This window comes from Heloderma suspectum, chromosome 6, assembly GCF_057233095.1.
Source record: "Heloderma suspectum isolate Gila_16-S chromosome 6, 16-S_ref, whole genome shotgun sequence".
NCBI classification, from domain to species: Eukaryota; Metazoa; Chordata; class Lepidosauria; order Squamata; family Helodermatidae; genus Heloderma; species Heloderma suspectum.
Window position 1 is genome coordinate 39,296,172 of NC_139463.1, and position 21,398 is coordinate 39,317,569.

At 42.4% G+C, this 21,398-nt stretch overlaps 2 protein-coding genes across 8 annotated transcripts in view; one reads left to right on the forward strand and one right to left on the reverse strand.

Moving 5' to 3' along the window:
- The window catches only part of PEBP4 (phosphatidylethanolamine binding protein 4), a 360,734-nt gene that overhangs the window by 109,751 nt on the left and 229,585 nt on the right, over positions 1-21,398 (forward strand). The window lies entirely within an intron of this gene.
- The window catches only part of LOC146340664 (uncharacterized), a 71,400-nt gene continuing 51,797 nt past the window's right edge, over positions 1,796-21,398 (reverse strand). The window contains exons 4-5 of the mRNA XM_084803996.1: positions 5,216-5,253; positions 1,796-2,311 (exon numbers count right to left, since the gene is read on the reverse strand). Of these exons, the coding sequence (XP_084660122.1) occupies positions 2,073-2,311; positions 5,216-5,253 (277 nt within the window). The 3' untranslated portion in view covers positions 1,796-2,072. The remainder of the gene's footprint in view (positions 2,312-5,215; positions 5,254-21,398) is intronic.

The window sequence follows — 21,398 nt, forward strand, 5'->3', positions numbered from 1 at the left end:
CCCTATCCATAACCTAGTGTGGGAAAGAACTGAGACAAGATGACTAATGGTTCATAAAAGCAGCAAACTTATTGACTAATAGAATTCTTAGTCATGAAGCCTTCATGTTCCATATGTACCAGAATCAAAGCAATTACTGATTTAAGTGAAGCTGAAATCTATAGAGCAGAAAATGCTTGTTTTAGCATAAGATTGGACGGAGGTGAATGACCTGTAAAACCTCTGGTAATGAAAGCTCTTCACAGCTTGCAGTGTTTCACTGAATGGTAATTGCTTCAGTCTGTGATATAGATCTGGCTGTGTTAATGATGCACTGTTCCTTTTCACAGAACTTATTTAAGCTTCACATTTTTCACAGATTTGGGAGAAGCAACTCGTAGTAGAAATTAAAACATTAACATTGACATTTTATCACTTTGCAAATTTAAATATTATTGAAAATTTTGAACTTAAAAAAATCACTTAGGACTCAAATCATTTTGGGATGCCTAATCATTTAAGTATACAGCTGGGTGACATAACACACTTTTAAATCAGGCTCAGTGGAAGAATCCTTTTTTCTCATAGAAAAGAAGTACATTCCAGCAAAGATTCGGTTGGAAAGGGAATATTAGTATTAACCTGCATCTTACAGAATGATGCACAGGGAAGAGGCTGCTGGTTTGTCCTTATCTCCCTGCCCCCCCCCCAACCTTTTTTCCAAAATGGATTTGGTGATTTCTTAAATTGTGCAGCTTTCATTTGGATTTCATGAGAGCTCCATTCTTGTAATCGGATAGATTGTTTTTTACCTTGAACTTGAGCATTTAGCAAGAGATTTCTTGGTTTGGATCAACAGTTGTGGGGAAAGCTCTCTTTCACAACTAAACAAACAGTCATAGGTGAAGGGCTAATGAAGTGGCCACCTTGAACTGGCATTAAATTTCAGTGATGGGGTTGGCAGAGAGGTCTGTTCTGGCAGCTTCTGAAATGCTTTTGAAGAAGCCTAATAACTAGTCCTAGAGGGACATTGCTCGATTTTCTCCCAACACGTGTAATTTTCTCTGGATGAAACAGGAGGCTGCTTTCCCAAGGGGGACCAGAGTTAATTTCTTTCTCTGACCTACAAGGCTGATCTGGCTTGACCTCTGGCCCTGCTGGACAAGAAGGTTAGGCAGAAAGAAGAAGAAGAGACTGGGAGTAAATGATAAAGGGCTTTTGCCACTTAAGAGTTTGAACAAGACGGAAATGGCATTTCCAGTTAACTTAATCATAGGAGGGTATCTGACTGAATAGAAGCAACAGGATTCAATTACTGTACCTGTTAACACTGCCCCTAGGGATAAATGTTTCAGTCTTTCCTGTTGGAGTTCATACTCAAAATGCCAAGGTCTTATTAATAGTCAGGTATGTAGCTGTAAAATTCAGGGTGGATGATTGGGCAAGAAGTGGACCCTTTTACTTTGGTATGTGTTCACAAAAGAATCTTTTGCTTTCAAGGCTCAGTTTAGACATTCTCTTTTGTCCCTTGAAACAGGACAAAGACTTGATGCTAACAAATGTGTCAAGCTGGACAATCCAACACAATCTGACTGTCTACAAACCTCATCCTGGGGGGGAAAATCCTTAAGGGCAAAATCCTATGCATGTTTAGACAGAGAAAAGGCCTACAACTCCCAGCATTCCCAAGCCAGCCCTAAGAGAATCAAACCAGGGCAAGACCTTTTCACTAGGATTCCCACTATTATACAGTCTACCTTTGCAGAAAGTATGTAGCTGCTGTTGTGAAAAAGTGATCTGAAGAAGGAGCTGGTTTGAGAATATCATTTTCAGATTTATGGAAGGCAACTGGATGTTCAAGCTTTGCACAGCTAGGCCAATTTTTTTCCTTTTGCTAAATTTATATCATCTTTTACATTCAAAAGAGATTTCAAAGTGGTTTACAAGAAGTTGAAACAATGTAAACAATCCAAATAAAAAACAAAAGCAACAGGAACAACAATATCAACAAAATAGCAAGGAAAAGCAGCTGTAGAGCTAATCAAGTGTACAAAGTAGCAATCAAATGCACATTAAAACACAAAGATCTTACCCTATTTCTGGAACACCAAAAGGGATAAAACCAAATCCGCATTCTGTGGAAAGGCGTTCCAAAGCTCCAGAGCAACTGTTAAGCAGGCCTCCTTGTTGAGACCCGTCTGGCCTCCAAATATGGTGTAACTTGAGTCATGGCCTCCTTGGCTGATCTTAAAGCAGGGCCACAGAACTTCTGGCCTGTGGAGGTTCCACATCCAGCTCACAGAGCCTCTTTGGGTTCTTCCAGGGGGCAGGGCTTTTGAACGGGAGAATACAATGTATAATTAAGCCAATATACACATGGTGCTCAACAACGGTTTGTATCTACGTTGTAAAAATTGCATGTTGTCTGCTCTTGCAAATAACTGTCCTGAACATGCAAATCTGTAGGGGGACCAGGTTGGGGAAGGCTGTTCTAGATCACAGTGTGCTGTGTCACAAATGGAGCAAGAAGGACTAAGGTGCATCATAGCAGACATATCTGCCTATTAAGGAATGCGTGTAGACCTACATTTTTAAATCACATTTTTATTCCACCCTTCCTCTAAGGAGTTACAATCACCAGGGAACCTCTGGCTGATTGGAGATTTGAATTGCTATAGAGGTGGCTGAGACAATGCTATATAGCACATGACATATGCTATGGAACAGGGCACGCAGAAGATAGATCAGGATCTACTGGTAGAGCTCTGGGTGAATTGCCAGAGATCCTCAAAGGTGTCTGATCCAAGTAAAATTGCAAGTGTAAAAAAAAAAAAAAGTATTTGCCATGGCTGGCCTTGTGCTAATCATCCTCAATGTTCCTCACCCGTAAAAGAGTTATTAATTAGTTGCCTTTGACCAGGTCTTTGTCCAATTCTGCTGGCAGGTTTTGTGTTAGAATCCCTGATCTGTAACAAGTAGACTTGCAAATGTAGATTATTCCAGCATGTGGCCCATGGGGTGCAGTAGGTACTTGGCACCACCCTCTGAGCTAGCATTTTGTTTCACTCTGCCTCCCCAAGCCACCATTTTACACCTGGCTCTGGTTGTTGAAGAGCCTCGTGTGGTGCAGAGTGGTAGGCGGCAGTATTGCAGCGGAAACTCTCCCCACGACCTGAGTTCGATCCCAGCGGAAGCCAGGTCTCAGGTAGCCGGCTCAGGTCGACTCAGCCTTCCATCCTTCCGAGGTTGGTAAACTGAGTACCCAGCTTGCTGGAGGAAAGGTAGTCACGACTGGGGAAGGCAATGGCAAACCACCCCGCTACAGTCTGCCATGAAAACGCCAGCGAAAGCGGCGTCCCTCTAGGAGTCAGCACAGGAGGAATCTCTCCTTTTTTTTTTTTCCTGGTTGTTGAACCTCAGGATGCTAGAAAAAAACAGCAACAACCTAGATCCCACAGGACTACTTGAAGCCTGCCTACTTCAGCTGCATGTCATGGACCATTATAACACTCCAAGGGGAAACGTCTTTCTGTTACTACTCTATCATCCATAAAAATAAATGGGTTCCTTTGAGATATAGAGCCAATTCACATTTTATTTTTTAGACTCTGATACCAAAGGAATCTGAGTTCTGCGCAGTTCTGTTAATGGTGACTGGCACAAGCATGTGTAAGTGGCTCAGTTTCTCTGCAGTTAATGCAGAAGCAACAACTGGGAACAATCCAATCCTACCTACATGTTTGTTGGCAAACGGGTGCAGCATTCACAGCTGACAATGCTGCATGTGTATTTTGCTATTTAAATTCTGGTACTTTTTATGGTCTGTTGTAAAAAGTAAAGTATAAATTGGCCCTAATTTGGGAAATATTGCCTAGGGAAAATGTGTTGCAGCAGTGCAGTATATTTGCTAGTGGAGCTGCTTGCCTGATGCCTTAAACAGGAAAAAACACTGCAGTGCAAAGTAATAACACTTTTCAGTTCTTCCCTATTCATTTTTTTCTTTCATGAGACTTTCCTAGACCTGCTTTTCATTCAACATGTATTTACTTGTGCATGCACCTCCAGTATCTAAAATCTTTTTAAAGTGCAATCCTATGCATGTCTCTTCAGACACAATTCCGCTGAGTTCAATGGGACTTATCCCAGGTAAGTATGTATAGGACCAGAACTATAATACATAATACAGGATAGTGTAAGACATCTAACATTGCTCCATGTACACCTGAGCCACTTCTTTATTTTAGTCTAGAAACAGACAGTAGTTTTTGAGATAGTTGAAAGTGGTTTTGAAAGTTTTAAGAAAGTGAAAACAGTTTTGCTTCCCATGGTGTTTTATGCCATACTCCACTGTTTCTTCTGGTCAAACAGTTTTTCCAGGATTTTGAAACATGAAAACTTGCAATACCCTTTTATCAAGCTGAAAGTGGGATGACTGTTTAAGAATATGAGTTTTAGGTCTTTAGAGAAAGGCATGACATACATTTTAGACATGGGGACATTCCTATGTCACATAAATGTAACATGGAAAGTGGGCTTAGTCTTGACTTTAAAAGTCACAGAAGTAGGTTGCACAGTGTCTGTGTACATGTTTGCAAAAAAACAAAAAAACAAAACCACTATCTGTCATATTTGCAAGAGAGAACTATCTTCCTGGTATCTCTTTCCCCCTCTCTTCCTCCTTCCCATTTGTCACTGGTTAATAAACATTAAAGACTGATCTGTTGCATGTGTCTCAAAATGGTATTTGACTGTACGCATGGAAACAGCCAAGCAAGGGCTGTCAGCATTGTCAGTTTGGAAAAACAAATCCCAGTAGCAAGAGAGCACAAGCTGATCTTGTTTAGCTCTGGAATGGGGCACGCGGATTCTTCAGGGACATTCTGCTCTGGTGATAAAGGAAGAGGGCTCTTTGCCCCTCTTTCCACACATACGCGATAGGAAAAATTGGGTTCTAATTTAAAGAAACCCTTACTGCCACTCTGCCAAGCACCAGAAATGTTGCCTCTCCCAGTTGCATCGACAGCACCTGACTGAGCCACATTTCAGCAGCTAATGAGTATGAGTTTAAAAAAACTTAAAGCCTTTTCCTGCAAGCTGGTGACTGACACAAATGGAGTTCATATTTAATCATCTGTTAACTCGTTGTCTATTATAGCTCTTTAATAGCACCATAGATATTCTTAATGAAGCATGATTTAAGGTATTTACAGCTCTAGGACCGACAGACATCACTCACAGTGTGCAGGTAATGAGGCATAAAACAGCTCTCGGAAACTGTAAAAAAAAAAAAAAAGATAGAGAGATAGAGAGAGAGAGAGAGAGATCAGGCGAGGAGGTAGAAGCTGAATTGTTCCAAGGTTTGTTTTAAAATGTTTAGGCATTTAAAGTCATTTTAGCTTTTTAGAGGTGTCTGGTAGCACAGAGTTCAGCAATTACAGCCGCTGTGCAGCTCCCATCATAGTGAAGGAGTTCATGGCGCTAATACTCATCTTTAAGATTCTTTCTTTTGAAGCAAAATAATGGCTTCTCATTGCTGCAGCTGTTTAAAATGTGCCATTCTCCATCAGAGAGAGGGAGAGAGAAATTCACACTTTTTCTAGAGGCATCTTCTCCCATCTTCTTCAGAGGCAGGACGCCTCTGGATGCCAGTTCCTGGGGAACACAAGGAGGAGAGTGCTGTTGTGCTCATGTCCTGCTGTCTGTTTCTCAAAGGCATCTGGTTGGCCACTGGGAACAGAATGCTGGACTAGATAGGCCTTTGGTCTCATCCAGCATGGCTCTTCTTATGTTCCTGTGTTTTCACATAGTTGTTTGTACACCCAAGGCTTCCTGAGAACTGTGTTGCTTAGGGAAACGGTATATTGTGATCTCAGAATAAGGGAGTGAATATGTTGTAATTAGTTTGCGGGAGGATGAGGAAATGAGGAAAAGGGAGATATCAAATGTATACTAAAGATGGTTTGCTAATGCCCAGCATGCCTCAAGTCAGGATTCTTCAGGGGCAATTGATAGCATGCAATCTTGTCTTAGCTAACCCATGATAAGATTTATTCAGTTGCCCTTGAAGAAGAGTGCTACAACTAGGTGCTAGGGAGTGAATGTTTTAAAAAATCTGGGAGCAGGTGGTTCTCCTGCATTGGTGCATGGAGTGTGCCACACCCTTGGCTGAACATAATCGTCAGTAACAAGTTGGAAAAGCTGAGCTAGTCATTTTACCTTACCTTCAGTTGCCTCTTCCATTTACCTGCCCCATCCCCATATATTGCCTGATCTTACTTAATTACATTAGACCTTTCCACCATACCTAGATCATTCCATTACCCCTCTCTACATGTGCCATTCCCTTGGCCCTGACATATCCTGTTTATATTAAAGTCTTGGGCTTCTTTGCATCCCCAGCCACTGATGTAAACCCCTTAGTCCAGAGAGAGGCTTGCTAACATGACATGTAAAAGAGTGAACCTTGTGAAAGGATTTTAAAATCACTCTCAATTCCAGAAATTCAGACTCACCCTGAGATAGGGATGTCTGAGATATCCACAACAGATTCAAATGAATTCGGATTTCTATAGATTTGACCTGCAGATACTACAGCAAACTGGCTTTTTCCAAGTCATGTATGTGGATTCCATGGACTTGCAGAGTGGTTTTTAACTTGGGGGGCATGTGATTTGTGCTAATTCACACTTGCACTATTAATGCAAGTGCACATTGTGTTAATGTAGCATTACTGTGCATTAGTGCAAGTTTGCATTAGTGTTGCTGCGCATTAACACAAGTGAGCACTTGCACTAATGTGCATTAGCACTAATATGCACTAGGGGAACAGAATTCTCGTACATCTCCCCCCATCTGATTATGTAAATGAGCAGACAATGGAATGAAAGACCCCCGACAATCTGCGAAACACATATGGAACAGATTCACAAAATCCATATATCCCTACCCTGCGATGAGCCAGTGTCAGGATTAGAATCATAATGCAGTCAGGCTAGGACACTCTTTTTAGGCACCAGTGTATGGACAATAGTCTTACACTAATTATACAAAAAGGACTGTCCTGGATGACACCCAGCTCTACTTCTCTTTCTCATCAAAACCAGGTGAGGCAGTGGCTGTTCTGAACCAGTGCCTGGGCATGGTAATGGACTGGATGAGGGCTAATAAACTGAAACTCAATTATTTTATTTATTTATTTATTTATTTATTTATTTATTTCTATACCGCCCAATAGCCGAAGCTCTCTGGGCGGTTCACAAAAACTAAAACCAAACAACACACAATAAAACAATTTAAAATATATAGAACATTAAAACCACAATATAACAATACAACCACAATAAAACCTAGCAGCAGTACAGGAGTTTAAAATACAGATTTAAAACAGCAAAGATAAAAATTTAGAAAGCTAAAATGCCTGGGAAAATAAAAAGGTCTTCACCTGGCGCCGAAAGGAGTACAATGTAGGCGCCAGGCGAACCTCACTAGGGAGCTCATTCCAGAGCCGGGGTGCCACAACAGAAAAAGCCCTCCTCCTAGTAGCCACCCGCCTCACTTCCTTTGGCAGGGGCTCACGGAGAAGGGCTGCTGCTGATGATCTTAAGGTCCGGGCAGGCACATATGGGAGGAGGCGATCCTTCAGGTAACCTGGCCCCAAGCCGTTAAGGGCTTTGAATGTTAACACCAGCACTTTGAATCGGGCCCGGAAATGGACCGGCAGCCAGTGCAGCTGGAAAAGTACTGGCATAATATGAGCTCGCAGGCCAGTCCCTGTTAACAATCTTGCTGCCCTATTTTGGACCAGCTGAAGTTTCCGGACCATTTTCAAAGGCAGCCCCACGTATAACGCATTGCAGTAATCCAGACGAGAAGTTATCAGAGCATGGATAACTGTAGCTAGGCTATCTCTGTCCAGATAAGGGCGTAGTTGGTATACCAGCCTAAGCTGATAAAAAGTGCTCCGTGCCACTGAGTTCACCTGTGCCTCAAGTGACAGTTCTGGATCCAAGAGCACCCCCAAACTACGAACCTGATCCTTTAGGGGGAGTGCAACCCCCTCCAGAACAGGTTGATTATCACCTAGCCGGGCAGACGAACCACCCACTAACAGTACCTCCGTCTTGTCTGGATTGAGTTTCAGTTTATTGGCCCTCATCCAGTCCATTACCGTGCCCAGGCACTGGTTCAGAACAGCCACTGGTAAAAAATGCTTCACAGCCATGGATATACTTGGCAGCCTTTGGCAATTCATATCCTAGCCTTTATGCCTCCATTCTTGGTATAAAAAATAAAAATGGGTGAAAATAATTATCTGACGATGAATGGCAAATATATTTATGAAGTTCTATTGTTTCTTTCATTTATTACAATTCTTAGACATGTTTCCAACCATGTGGCATTCAAGATTATGTGCAGTCTTCTAAAACACACACTCGACCATGTAAAACTAGGATTTGGCCCCCAAAATAGAAGAAATTTGAAGGGGGCAGTTGAAAGCACACCCCAAGATGGAGGTTCATTTGAATAATATTGGAAGCAAACATGAAGCAAGAAAGACTGTTTTGTTTCAACTGTACAGTATTGTGAAAGAGCCAGTCTAATTTCCCAGGGAAGGGAGTAGGTGCCCAAAAAGAGAAGGCACTGCTCTGCACCATCTCAGAACTATAGTAAACATCAGAATGTAGAACAAGGCCTCTCCAGCTAATCTTAGCAAGCAGACACACTTATATGGGAGATGATAATCCTGAAAGTATGCAGAAACCAGCCCATTCAGGGCTTTCGTGGTAAAAAAAAACCCCAACACTTTGAATTGGACTTGGAAGCAAATAAACAGGCAGTGAATCCATTATAAGGTTGGAGTGATATTGCCTATTTTATACAATCCAGCCAATAAAAGAACAGTTGAGGCATCAAGGACAGTCCCATTTAAATCATATTGCAGTAATCCAGACAGGAGGTTACCAATGCACATATAACAGATGCAGGATAATAGTTGGCCTGAGAGGAGGGGTTACAGCTGGCTTACCAGATGAATAGCTTCCTACGTTTGGAAACAGTTCTGATTTAGGGGTAGATAGTAAATATTGTTCACATATTAAGAACTGGTGCATATGATCAGTGTTCTTGCCATGCAATGATTTTTATATTTTTTTTGCTGTCATTGTGTGATGGGGATCCATATGGAACCTGCTCTAATTAAGAGATTTACCATGCTTTTATTTCCTCAGATTATATAAGTTCAGCAATGCACATGGGCTGGGGAACTGAATATATGCTGGCTCTTGCGGATCCAACCCCATGCTAATTAACCAAAATGAGAACATGGCTGACAAATTTCTCATTTTGACTGAGCCTTAAATTACTCCCCACAGGTGTAAAAATCCATACCAGGACAAAAGGAATAATAGGGACAGCTAAGTCATAGCTATTCAGAGCTATCTCTTAGCTTTTGGTCAGAGAATGGTGAGCTTTAACTTCTTTTCTTTTTTTAAAATGTCACCCAGTAAGATCTTTACAAAATCTCAGAATTATGAAAATAATTTGTGATGGAGGTGCCATTTTGCATGAAAACATTTCCCAGAAAATGTCAAATGTCACCAATCTGCATGTCCCTCTGTGTGATAGTAATTGGATTGGAAAGCTGTTCTCTGTCGAAGGCACTGCTCGCCTCTTGCCTCTGCCTTGGTGAGATTTTAAAATGCATTGAGCTTCCTTCATTAATGCCGTTGACTTCCCTTGCTTCTGAATAGGCACATCTCTATCGAGGCTCTGAAACACGCAGTGGAACTAGCATGGCTTTAAACATGATTTTGATAATTAAACTCTTTCCAAGAAAATTTCTTGACAGCATGATTCAGAAATAAAAGGAGCTCTGTTTACATGCTCTGAGAGAGAGCATGTAAATTCTCCTGATCTAGCCAGAGTCACTTTTATAAGGGTGAAGAACCACAACCTTCTCTTATAGACAGAATAGTTTTTGTTTTGTTCAACTTTTCTTTTTGCTGCCACATAACTGGATTTAGCCTTTCTCCAGCAGTTTTATTTTAGAGGGACATTAAGTATGCCATCCAATTACACCTTGTATGTGTTAGAGATGATTGAGTGCTTTGGGGGGAAGGGAGGATAGGAAAGAACAGTATTGTCCCTTACCAATTTATTTTTATATCTATAACCTACATTTGTAATTGCTTTTTACTTCCAGAAAAATGAAAAGTATAAATTTGCCCTCATCCCAGTATATTGCGACCAATTTAAGGCAGTTTTGAGGGAAAACATCTTTGCTTCCAATCTTATTTTCCACCTCTGCTTGTTTCAGTTTAAGAATGATGCTACATAGTTCTACTTTACCATTTTTAGCTCTCGGCAGAAAAAGACTTAGGAGGCGAATTCTGATCTTGCTTACATCAGGCTAATGCTGCTGTCTTCACTATGGAAACTTGAATTTAACTTGGTATAGCTGCAATCAATTTTTCCATCTTAAATTGTTGCATTCTCTTTAGAAATGGCACTCTTCCCCCCACCCCCAGTTGTCCCATTGCCTGCCATAAGCTTGCCCTTATGTTATTCCAAGTATGGCAGCCACCAAAATTTTAGTCATGCCGCAAGGGTCTCCTAAAGTATGCATGCATAGAATAGGCTATGAGCATGCACTGAAAAATCATTGTGATAAGCTATTAAGGGAGCAATCCTATGGCCACTAGACACTGTCTAGAGGGCAATAGGAACCAATCTTGGAGCCCGCGCTCTGAAGTCAGTTCCTGGAAAACCAACCTCCCCCCATGTCCGCGCTGCCTCAGAGGTAGAAGCCCTGTCCTCTGCGCTTGGAAGAGGAGCATGGAGTGACTGAAAAGGGGCGGGGCTGGGGGCGTTCCGGGGCGGGGAGAGTGGAGCTGCGTGTACGACACATCCTATGTCGTACATGCAGCTTCCTCTCCCGGTTGGCCCCCCGTGGCTAGACAGCCAAAAACGGCTGTCTAGCAGAAAATAACAGGGCAGGAGAGGTGCAGAGGGAATGATCCCCCCCTGTGCCTCTCCTGTCTTGCTTAGGATAGGCGGTTGCCTCCGGGTTCGGAAGCGGCCACCTATCTTGATAGGATTGAACCCTAAGCTATTAAAGATAGTGCCTCTCAGAGTTAGTTTAGTCTCTCTCAGCTCTTTGAGAAAGCTAAATATTTTTTCCAGCTTGGCCTTAAACAAGAGATAGCTGGCTCATCATGGAGGCTGATGCTTTTCTCATATATAGTCCTAGGTCTTTCAAAACAAAACTTGCCTGTCTGTTGTATAGCTTCACACACAGGACTCCTTGTCTTCTCCTCCTTCCACCATCCCCTTCCTTCTGTCCTTGGTCAGTTTTACATTTTTTCCCTTTGTGGCTTGGGCTCATTAGTTGCACTTTACAGCAAGCTCTCACCTCCTTTGTGAATGCCGCATTACTTTCAGGTGGAGTAGGGAGGCCAGCCAAATTTCCACCCATACACAGCCTTTCACAACTATAACGAAAGAATGGGGGATGGCAGTGTTTACCCCATGCTTTGGATTAGGGATGGAAAACTGGTGGCCCACAGGCTGGACCTGAACCCAGACCCAAGCCAATTTTATTTGACCCTTAGAAGCCCTGTCAAATGTTCATTAGGATATGGTAACAAGTTTGCCCACAGTTTCACTCATAAGGAAAACAACAACAGGTTTTCAAATTGTAAGAAACAGAGATATTCACACTTTAACACTGCATCTCTAATGTTTAAAATCCTGTATGTAATGTGTGTGTAATATGTAAATAGACACATTTGTGTAAAACATAATGCCTGAGCTCATGTGTTCCATACTCTGAAGCCATTACTATTAGATAGCACCCATTTCATTATGAGTCTAATTGTGAGGGGGCAGTTGAAGTACCAAAGTATATTCTCAGTTTCTGGACAACCATCTAAATAACTGAATAGCTTCAAGGAATTCAGAAGTTGGCCATCTTTCCTCTGGATGAATGTTTGAGCATGAAGGACAAAAAGAGGGTTTTTTTCATGTTGCCCTGATCATTCCTTAGGATTGTGTGACCATGTACTCAAAACATACTAGTGACCCCTTAAAAAGGTAAGAATCTTGTCAGGGTTTTTTTTTTTTAGACATTCTTCAATACATAATGAAATATATTCCTGCTGTGCATAAGAATTCTATCTAGGAGTTTGCTTTTAACAAATCAGGAGTCTAACTACAATGAAGTTGGGTATTCTGAATCAGTGCCTGTGTACAGTAATGAACGGGGTGAGGGCCAATAAACTGAGATTTAATCCAGACAAGGCAGTGGTACTGTTCGTGGGTGGTTCGTCTGCCTGGCTGAGTGGTGTTCAACCTGTTCTGGAGTGAGTTCATGGTTTGGGGATGCTCTTGGATCCAGCATTGTCACTGGAAGCACAGGTAGCCTTGGTGTCACAGAGTACCTTTTATCAGCTGAGGCTGATATACCAAGTAGATCGTATCTGGATACAGATAGCCTAGCTACAGTTATCCATGCACTGGTAACCTCTCATTTGGATTACTGCAGTGCGTTATATGCAGGGCTATCTTTGAAAACAATCCAGAAACTTCAGCTGGTTCAAAATATGGCAGCGAGATTGTTAATGAGGACTGGCTGATATGATCATATTATGCTAGTGCTTTGTGATCTGCAGTGTCTTCCAGTCTGTTTCCAGGCCCAATTCAGAGTGCTAATTTTAACCTTTAAACCCCTAAACAGCTTGGGGCCATGTTGTCTGAAGAATCACCTTCCCAAAATATACCTGACTTAAGGTCATCTTCAGAGACCTTCTCTTACCCCTGCCAAATGAGGCGAAGAGGGTGGCTACTAAGGAGAGGGCCTTTCTAGTGGTGCCACCCTGGCTGTGGAATGCCCTCCCCAGAGAGGCTCACCTGATTCCTACATTATGGTCTTTTTGGTGTCAGGTGATGACCTTTTTATTCCCTTTTATCAGGCTTTGTAGTCCTTTAGTTAAAAAAAGAAAAAGTGAGCAACTAAGAGTTTCACAAAGACTAGGGATTCCATTAGTAAATAATGGGTTTCACTATTTAGGGATTTATCTATCTAGGAATATATGAAAACTCTTTAAAATAAATTATGGGGAGCTATGGAAAAATATTTTGAAGGATTTAAGTATTTATTTATTTATTATTGCATTTATACCCTGCCTTTTTTCTTCTTGCAAGGTACCCAAGGCAGCTTGGGTACCTCTTGCAAGGTACCCAAGGTACCCATTATCCTCCTCCTCTCCATTTTATCCTCACAACAACAACCCTGTGAGGTTGGTTGGGCTGAGAGTGTGTGACTGGCCCAAAGTCACCCAGTGAGCTTCCATGGCCGAGCGGGGACTAGAACCCGGATCTCCCAGCTCCCAGTCCAACACTCTTGCCACTACACCACACTGGCTCTAATTTTCTCCCATTCACAAGTAAATGGGAGAAACTTAATCTTTCACTTTTCAGTTGAATAGCAACTATTAAGATGATTGTCCTTCCTAAGTTAACATATTTGTTTTATGTATTACCTCAAGAATTTCAGTATAAGACATTGCAAATTTGGCAGAGTAGATTAGAGCAATTTATATTTAAAAGTCGGAAGTACAGCCAAAGTTCTTAGATATAGGCAATGTACAGCAGGAGGATGGGGTATCCCTAATCTAATATTATATTACGAATCATATCAGTTACGTCACCTCCTGTCTTGCTTATCGACAGATATTAATAATCATTGGGTACAGGTGGAGAGAATGATATTACCATCACAGATAGTGGATTCATTTTTATATATGAATGTAAGAGAATATGTGTGAGTGCAACCTCTACACAGAGAGCAAATTTACAAGTATGGAAAGGGAGGAAAGAAAAATTACTACTAGAGATATCCTCTATGACTCCCTTACATTGTCATCCGGTCTTCCGCTCAGAGGACCAACCTATGGATATACTAACCTTCAAACAGAAGAGGCTTTATAGGTTGAAGGAATTTTATATAAATGCTCTGCCCCTTCCCAGAGAGTTCTGGAGGACTAATTTGAAGGAGGCTGGAATAACTTGGTTAGCATGGTATCAAGTAGGTACGTTCATCAGAAGAGAAGATATCAGACAACAGGCCCTTAGAAATTTAACATCATTCGAATCTATTTTCAAACTCCTAGGCAAGAGGGAGAAAGGCCTGGTGTCACTTATTTACAGAGTGCTAATTGATTTAGATATGGGTTCAACTAACAGTTTAAAATGAATGTGGGAACAGGATTGGGAAATAGAAATAGAGCATGATATATGGACTACAATGTTGGGGAAAAATCCCCACTATTTATTTATTTATTTATTTATTTATTACATTTATATCCCGCCATTTTTCCTCTTTATGAAACCCAAGGCAGTGTACATAATCCTCCTCCTCTCCATTTTATCCTTACAACAACAACCTTGTGAGGTAGCTTGGGCGGAGAGTCTGTGACTGGCCCAAAGTCACCCAGTGAGCTTCCATGGCTGAGTGGGGACTAGAACCCAGATCTCCCAGCTCCCAGTACAACACCCTAGCCACCACACCACACTGGCTCTCTGATTTAATCAGTACCTATCAGTATGAGAGAACAAGCTTTGAAGGTTCTTCAAAAATGATATATGGCTCCTGTTCGTTTAACTCATATTCATCAGGAACTGTCAAGATTGTGCTGGATGGGATGCAAGGAACCAGGATCAACCCAGCATATGTGGTGTGTGTTTGTGTTCAGTCGTTCAGTCGTGTCCGACTCTTCGTGACCCCATGGATCATAGCACGCCAGGCCTTCCTGTCCTGCGCTCTCTCCATATGTGGTGGTCCTGTGTAAAAGTGGCAACATTTTGGACTGCAGTCTTTGGTGAAATTGGTAAGATACTTGGACAGCAGTTGGAGAGAACACCGGAGTTAGCACTCTTAGGCATGTTTTGGGAAATAATAGAAATTGTTCCTTCAAGCCATTGGCTGGATTTTTGTTGGCGGCAGCTAAACAGGTTATTGCTCAGTTTTGGAAGGACTTAAGAGGAGTCTCATTGGGCGCTTGATGGGCCCAGGTATGGAAAATTGCCTTAACAGAAAAGCTAACAAATAAGTCACAAATGGCAAAAGGAAGTAGGAAACAAGATACATTTACTATGGATTGGTATCAATTTATTATGTATGTTGGCAATACTCAACTTCATGACACTCTGCCTGTAGCATATCGACCTCTCTGGTTTATGTGAATAATGTATTCTATATTTTTCTGCCTTAACCTATTATAATTTTTGATATGCCTAGACTATTGTATGTAAGGGGTTGGGGGGGATAAATATTTAAAAAAAGGGGGGGGGAGAGTAGCTACATAAAGCCCATATTTTTGTGATGTAATTGGTGATGGATGATACCATTCTCCCCCACTCCCACCCCACACACTTCCATACCTGCACCATTTTGTAATCTCTTGGTGTGAGTTTTTAAATTAAAGCTCCATGTATGGATACTTTTCTAACCGTGTTTTTTTTTTTTAAAGCAGCTATTGCCAATAAGATTACCCCCGTCCTTTCTGCAAGCAATTATTCTGCTATGTTTTTTTAAGTATAAAAAGTGGCGGGGTGGGTGGGAGCCGTATGGCTATTTCCTGCAGCAAGGTTGTTCCTACCACTTTGTCTTTACACAAGCAATTGTAAGAGTATTGCCAAAGGATAGAAGGATAAAATACAATTGGGACATCCTTTTCACTGATCATACAAAAAATGAAGCTCAGCCTATAATATATTTTAAGTTGTAGCAGATGTGCTCCCACAAGTCATTTCTGCATCTGCTTCTGAAATTAGTGTGGTATAACATTGTATTGTTCTCCTTATGCAAACTGCAGTGGCCGCAGGTTCATTTGGATTCCAGCTGAACAGAGACAAAGGCATGAAACACTAGGTCAAGATCTCACATATTAATCAGTTTATTTAAGCACATTAGCATTTAGCATAAGCAGCTAATAAAAACACATACAGAGCAAATTATACCCCTCCAGTATAAATCATGTATTGCTCCCCGTAAGTTAGACAGGTGGTCAGTCCTTTCACCCAAGTAGCAGAGAATGAAGATGCATCAGGTCTCCTCAGATGTCAAAGGTCATTGTCTGCTCAGTTGGTTTTGCAGCAATGAAGAGAGTGTCCCCAGGCCACATTTGTTCTTGGGCTTCCTGGATGATGATTTCTCTCTGGCCTTGCCTGCTGCCCTGACTCTCTGATCTGAATATGAGCCAGCCATGTGATGTGGCTGCAAAAAAGGCAAATGCTCTTTTGGGCTGTATTAATAGAAGTATAGCTTCCCAAACCCATGAAGTACTAGTTCCCCTCTCTCAGCACTGGTTAGGCCTCATCTCAAGTACTGTGTCCAGTTCTGGGCACCACACTTTAAGAAGGATGCAGACAAGCTGGAGAGGGTTCAGAGGAGGGCAACAAAGATGATCAGGGGACTGGAAAGAAAGCCCTACAAAGAGAGACTGAAAGAACTGGGCATGTTTAGCCTTGAGAAGAGAAGACTGAGGGGCGATATGATAACATTCTTCAAGTACTTGAAAGGCTGTCACAGAGAGGAAGGCCAGGATCTCTTCTCGATCCTTCCAGAGTGCAGGACACGGAATAATGGGCTCAAGTTACAGGAGCCCAGATTCCGGCTGAATATCAGGAAAAACATCCTGACTGTTAGAGCAATATGACAATGGAACCAATTACCTAGGGAGGTAGTGGGCTCTCCCACACTGGAGGCATTCAAGATGAAGCTGGACAGCCATCTGTCAGGGATGCTTTGACTTAGATTCCTGGATTGAGCAGGGGGTTGGACTCAATGATCTTATAGGCGCCTTCCATCCCTATTGTTCTATGATTCTATGATCTAGCTTCTCACTCCTTTTGTTACCCCCACAAGTCCAGGCTGTTTCTAATAGACAAAAGATCCCATGCAGTCCAATCTAGGTGTGTACAAAAGTCAGTAGTGCCTTCCCCTGGGACAGATTTTAAAAATGGCTTGAGCAAGATATTTAAGTAAGTCTAGCCACCCTGACTGGCTCAGATATGGCTCCTGGAACACTTCTTTGCATTTTCTATATGTGCACAAAGTATAGCCATTATTTTGTGCATTAGCCAAATCATCTAAGCTGTGCTCAGTTTCTATTCCCCAAGGTATTTAACCACTAATTAGCAAATATATTCTTGCTCCATCATCTTACCTTCAGTCCAGCACATAGGCTATCTTACAAAACTGTTAGAAATTTTCTACCCCCCACAGCCCCTCAGACATGGCCTCTTGCTTAGATCATTAGCTATGTTCTCCTATCTTGGGGACTCATTCTAGCCCCAGGATTTGGGGGACCTTCCATTGTTACAGTGGTTATTGCTAAACTATTCTCCATTCTTAGCTTATCTGTCACTTTCAGAAGTGGAAATACACACAAACCCTTCCTGTGTTATGTTTTTATAAGTTGTGTTACTTATGCCATGACTTCAGGACATTATTCTATTTCCTGGACCGGCCAACTCTATGGTGCTCTCTGTGTGTGTGTGTTTTTTCAAATTGCTCCAGTCTACCCCACACTTAAAAAAAGTACTGAACTTTAGGACGGCTGTGATTCTCTGGGAACCAATGTAGATTCAGCTTGGTCCCTGACACATTCCTTGGCATTGTTCAGTTGCTGTAGATATGTGCTAGGCTGCTTAGGTAGCGCATGTATGGCAGTTCCCTAGTGCACTTGTTACCTAGGAAACCACGAGCTCTACATGTGTGTCACTTAACACCCTATTTGCTTTCATTTGGATAAGTCTTTAATTTCTGCACTGCCCCATCTCCTCTGGATCTATTCAAGCTGTCTGTCTCCATACACTAATCCCTCTCCCTCTGCCCTGCCTGCCTCTCTGGCTGTGGTTCTCAAAAAAGTCCTTGCCTGCTCAAAGCAAGTTTCTAAACCTGTGGGTAATCTGAACAGCTCGTGCCTTTAACAATAATAACTCAAATTATATACGCGGCTTCTCCCATCCAGAAGCAATTAGTAGCTCAAATGTGATGCTTAACACTTCCATCATCAAAGCACTCTGCAGACGTTAACTAATTAATCCTTCAAATATTACAATGAAGCACAGTAAGGTGGCTATTTCTGCTTTGCAGATGGGGACATTAAGGCACACAGAAGATCCAGGCTGGACAGTGGCTAGCTCTGCCAGGTTTTGCAAATGAAGGGTACAATATACAAGAAATATCTGTCCTTTTGGTAGAAATTAGAGGCCATCCTTCCAGTCCTAAGAGATTTTCAGTTCCAAATGGGCCTGTTGTTGTTGTTCAGTCGTTCAGTCGTGTCCGACTCTTCGTGACCCCATGGACCATAGCACGCCAGGCCTTCCTGTCCTGCGCTCTCTCCCGGAGCGTGCTCAAGTTCATATTCATTGCATCCGTGATGCTATCTAGCCATCTCATCCTCTGCCGTCCCCTTCTCCTTTTGCCTTCAGTCTTTCCCAGCATCAGGGTCTTTTCCAGGGAGTTTTCTCTTCGCATTAGGTGGCCAAAATATTGGAGCTTCAGCTTCATTATCTGTCCTTCCAATGAGCACTCAGGGTTGATTTCCTTTAGGATGGACTGATTTGACCTCCTTGCAGTCCAGGGCACTCGTAAGAGTCTTCTCCAGCACCACAGTTCAAAAGCATCAATTCTTCGGCGCTCAGCCTTCCTTATAGTCCAGCTCTCACAGCCATACATTACTACTGGGAAAACCATAGCTTTGATTAGACGGACCTTTGTCGGCAAGGTGATGTCTCTGCTTCTTACTATGCTGTCTAGGTTGGCCATAGCTTTCCTCCCAAAGAGCAAGCGTCTTTTAATTTCATGGCTACAGTCACCATCTGCGGTGATCTTGGAGCCCAAGAAAGTAAAATCTGTCACTGCTTCCATTTCTTCCCCTTCTATATGCCAGGAAGTGATAGGGCCAGATGACATGATCTTAGTTTTTTTAATGTTGAGTTTCAAACCAGCTTTTGCACTCTCCTCTTTCACCCTCAACAAGAGGCTCTTTAGATCCTCTTCGCTTTCTGCCATTAGGGTGGTATCATCTGCATATCGGAGGTTGTTGATAATTCTCCCAGCAATCTTAATTCCGACCTCTGATTCATCCAACCCGGCATTTCTCATGATGTACTCTGCATATAAGTTAAATAAGCAGGGTGACAATATGCAGCCTTGTCGTACTCCTTTCCCAATTTTGAACCAATCGGTTGTTCCATGTCTGGTTCTTACTGTTGCTTCTTGACCCTCGTACAGGTTTCTCAGGAGACAGGTAAGGTGGTCTGGTACTCCCATCACTTTAAGAATTTGCCACAGTTTGTTGTGATCCACACAATCAAAGGCTTTAGCGTAGTCAATGAAGCAGAAATAGACGTTTTTCTGGAATTCTCTTGCTTTCTCCATGATGCAGCGAATGTTGGCGATTTGATCTCTAGTTCCTCTGCCTCTTCTAAACCCAGCTTGTAGTTCCGGTAGTTCTCGGTTCGCATACTGCTGAAGCCTAGCTTGTAGGATTTTGAGCATCACCTTGCTGGCATGTGAAATGAGCGCAATTGTGCGGTAGTTTGAACACTCTTTGGCGTTGCCCTTCTTTGGAATTGGAATGTAAACTGACCTTTTCCAGTCTTGTGGCCACTGTTGAGTGTTCCAGATTTGTTGGCATATTGAATGCAGCACTTTAACAGCATCATCTTTTAGGATTTTAAATAGCTCGGCTGGAATACTGTCATCTCCGCTAGCTTTGTTGTAAGTAATGCTTCCTAAGGCCCACTTGACTTCACTCTCTAGGATGTCCGGCTCAAGTTCAGTGACCGCACTATCATGGCTATCAGGGACATTCAGATCTTTCCTGTATAGTTCTTCTGTGTATTCTTGCCACCTCTTCTTAATCTCATCTGCTTCTGTTAGGTCCCTGCCTTCTTTGTCCTTGATCATGCCCGTCTTTGCACAAAACGTTCCCTTGAGATCTCCGATTTTCTTGAAGCGATCTCTAGTCTTTCCCATTCTGTTGTTTTCCTCGATTTCTTTGCATTGTTCATTTAAGAAGGCCTTCTTGTCTCTCCTTGCTATTCTCTGGAACTCTGCATTCAGTTGGGTATATCTTCCCCTTTCTCCCTTGCTTTTCGCTTCCCTTCTTTCGTGAGCTACTTGTAAAGCCTCATCAGACAGCCACTTGGCTTTCTTGCATTTCTTTTTCTTTGGGACGGATTTCGTTGCTGCCTCCTGAACAATGTTACGGACCTCCGTCCATAGTTCCTCAGGCACTCTGTCTATCAGGTCTAATCCCTGAAATCTATTCCTCACCTCCACTGTATATTCATCAGGGATATGATTTAGGTCATACCTGAACGGTTTAGTGGTTTTCCCGACGTTCTTCAATTTAAGCCGAAATTTTGCAAGAAGCAGCTCATGATCTGAGCCACAGTCAGCTCCAGGTCTTGTTTTTACTGACTGTATGGAGCTTCTCCATCTTTGGCTGCAAAGGACATAATCAATCTGATTTCGATATTGACCATCTGGTGACGTCCATGTGTAGAGTCGCCTCTTGTGCTGTTGGAAAAGAGTGTTTGCTATGATCAGCATGTTCTCTTGGCAAAACTCTATTAGCTTTTGTCCTGCTTCATTTTGTACACCAAGGCCATGCCTGCCTGTTATCCCGGTGATTTCTTGACTTCCTTCTTTAGCATTCCAATCCCCTATGATGAAGAGGACATCTTTTTTTGGTGTTAGTTCTAGAAGGTGTTGCAGGTCTTCATAGAACCGATCAACCTCAGCCTCTTCGGCCTCAGTGGTTGGGGCATAGACTTGAATTACTGTGATGTTGAATGCTTTGCCTTGGATTCGTACTGAGATCATTCTATCATTTTTAAGATTGTACCCCAGTACTGCTTTTCCCACCCTTTTGTTGACTATGAGTGCTACTCCATTTCTTCTAAGGGATTCTTGCCCACAATAGTAGATATGATGGTCACCTGAATTAAATTCGCCCATGCCTGTCCATTTGAGTTCGCTGATTCCCAAGATGTCGATGTTCAGTCTTGCCATCTCATGTTTGACCACCTCCAGCTTACCTTGATTCATTGATCTGACATTCCAGGTTCCTAAACAATATTGTTCTTTACAGCATCGGATTTTCTTTTCACCGCCAGACACATCCACTGCTGAGTGTCCTTTCGGGTTTGGCCCAGCCGCTTCACTCTTTCTGGCGCTACTTGGAAATACCCTCTGCTCTTCCCCAGTAGCATATTGGACACCTTCCGACCTGAGGGGCTCATCTTCCGGCGTCATAACTTTTAGTCTTGTGATACGTTCCATGGGGTTTTCTTGGCAAGAATACTGGAGTGGGTTGCCATTTCCTTCTCCAGTGGACCACATT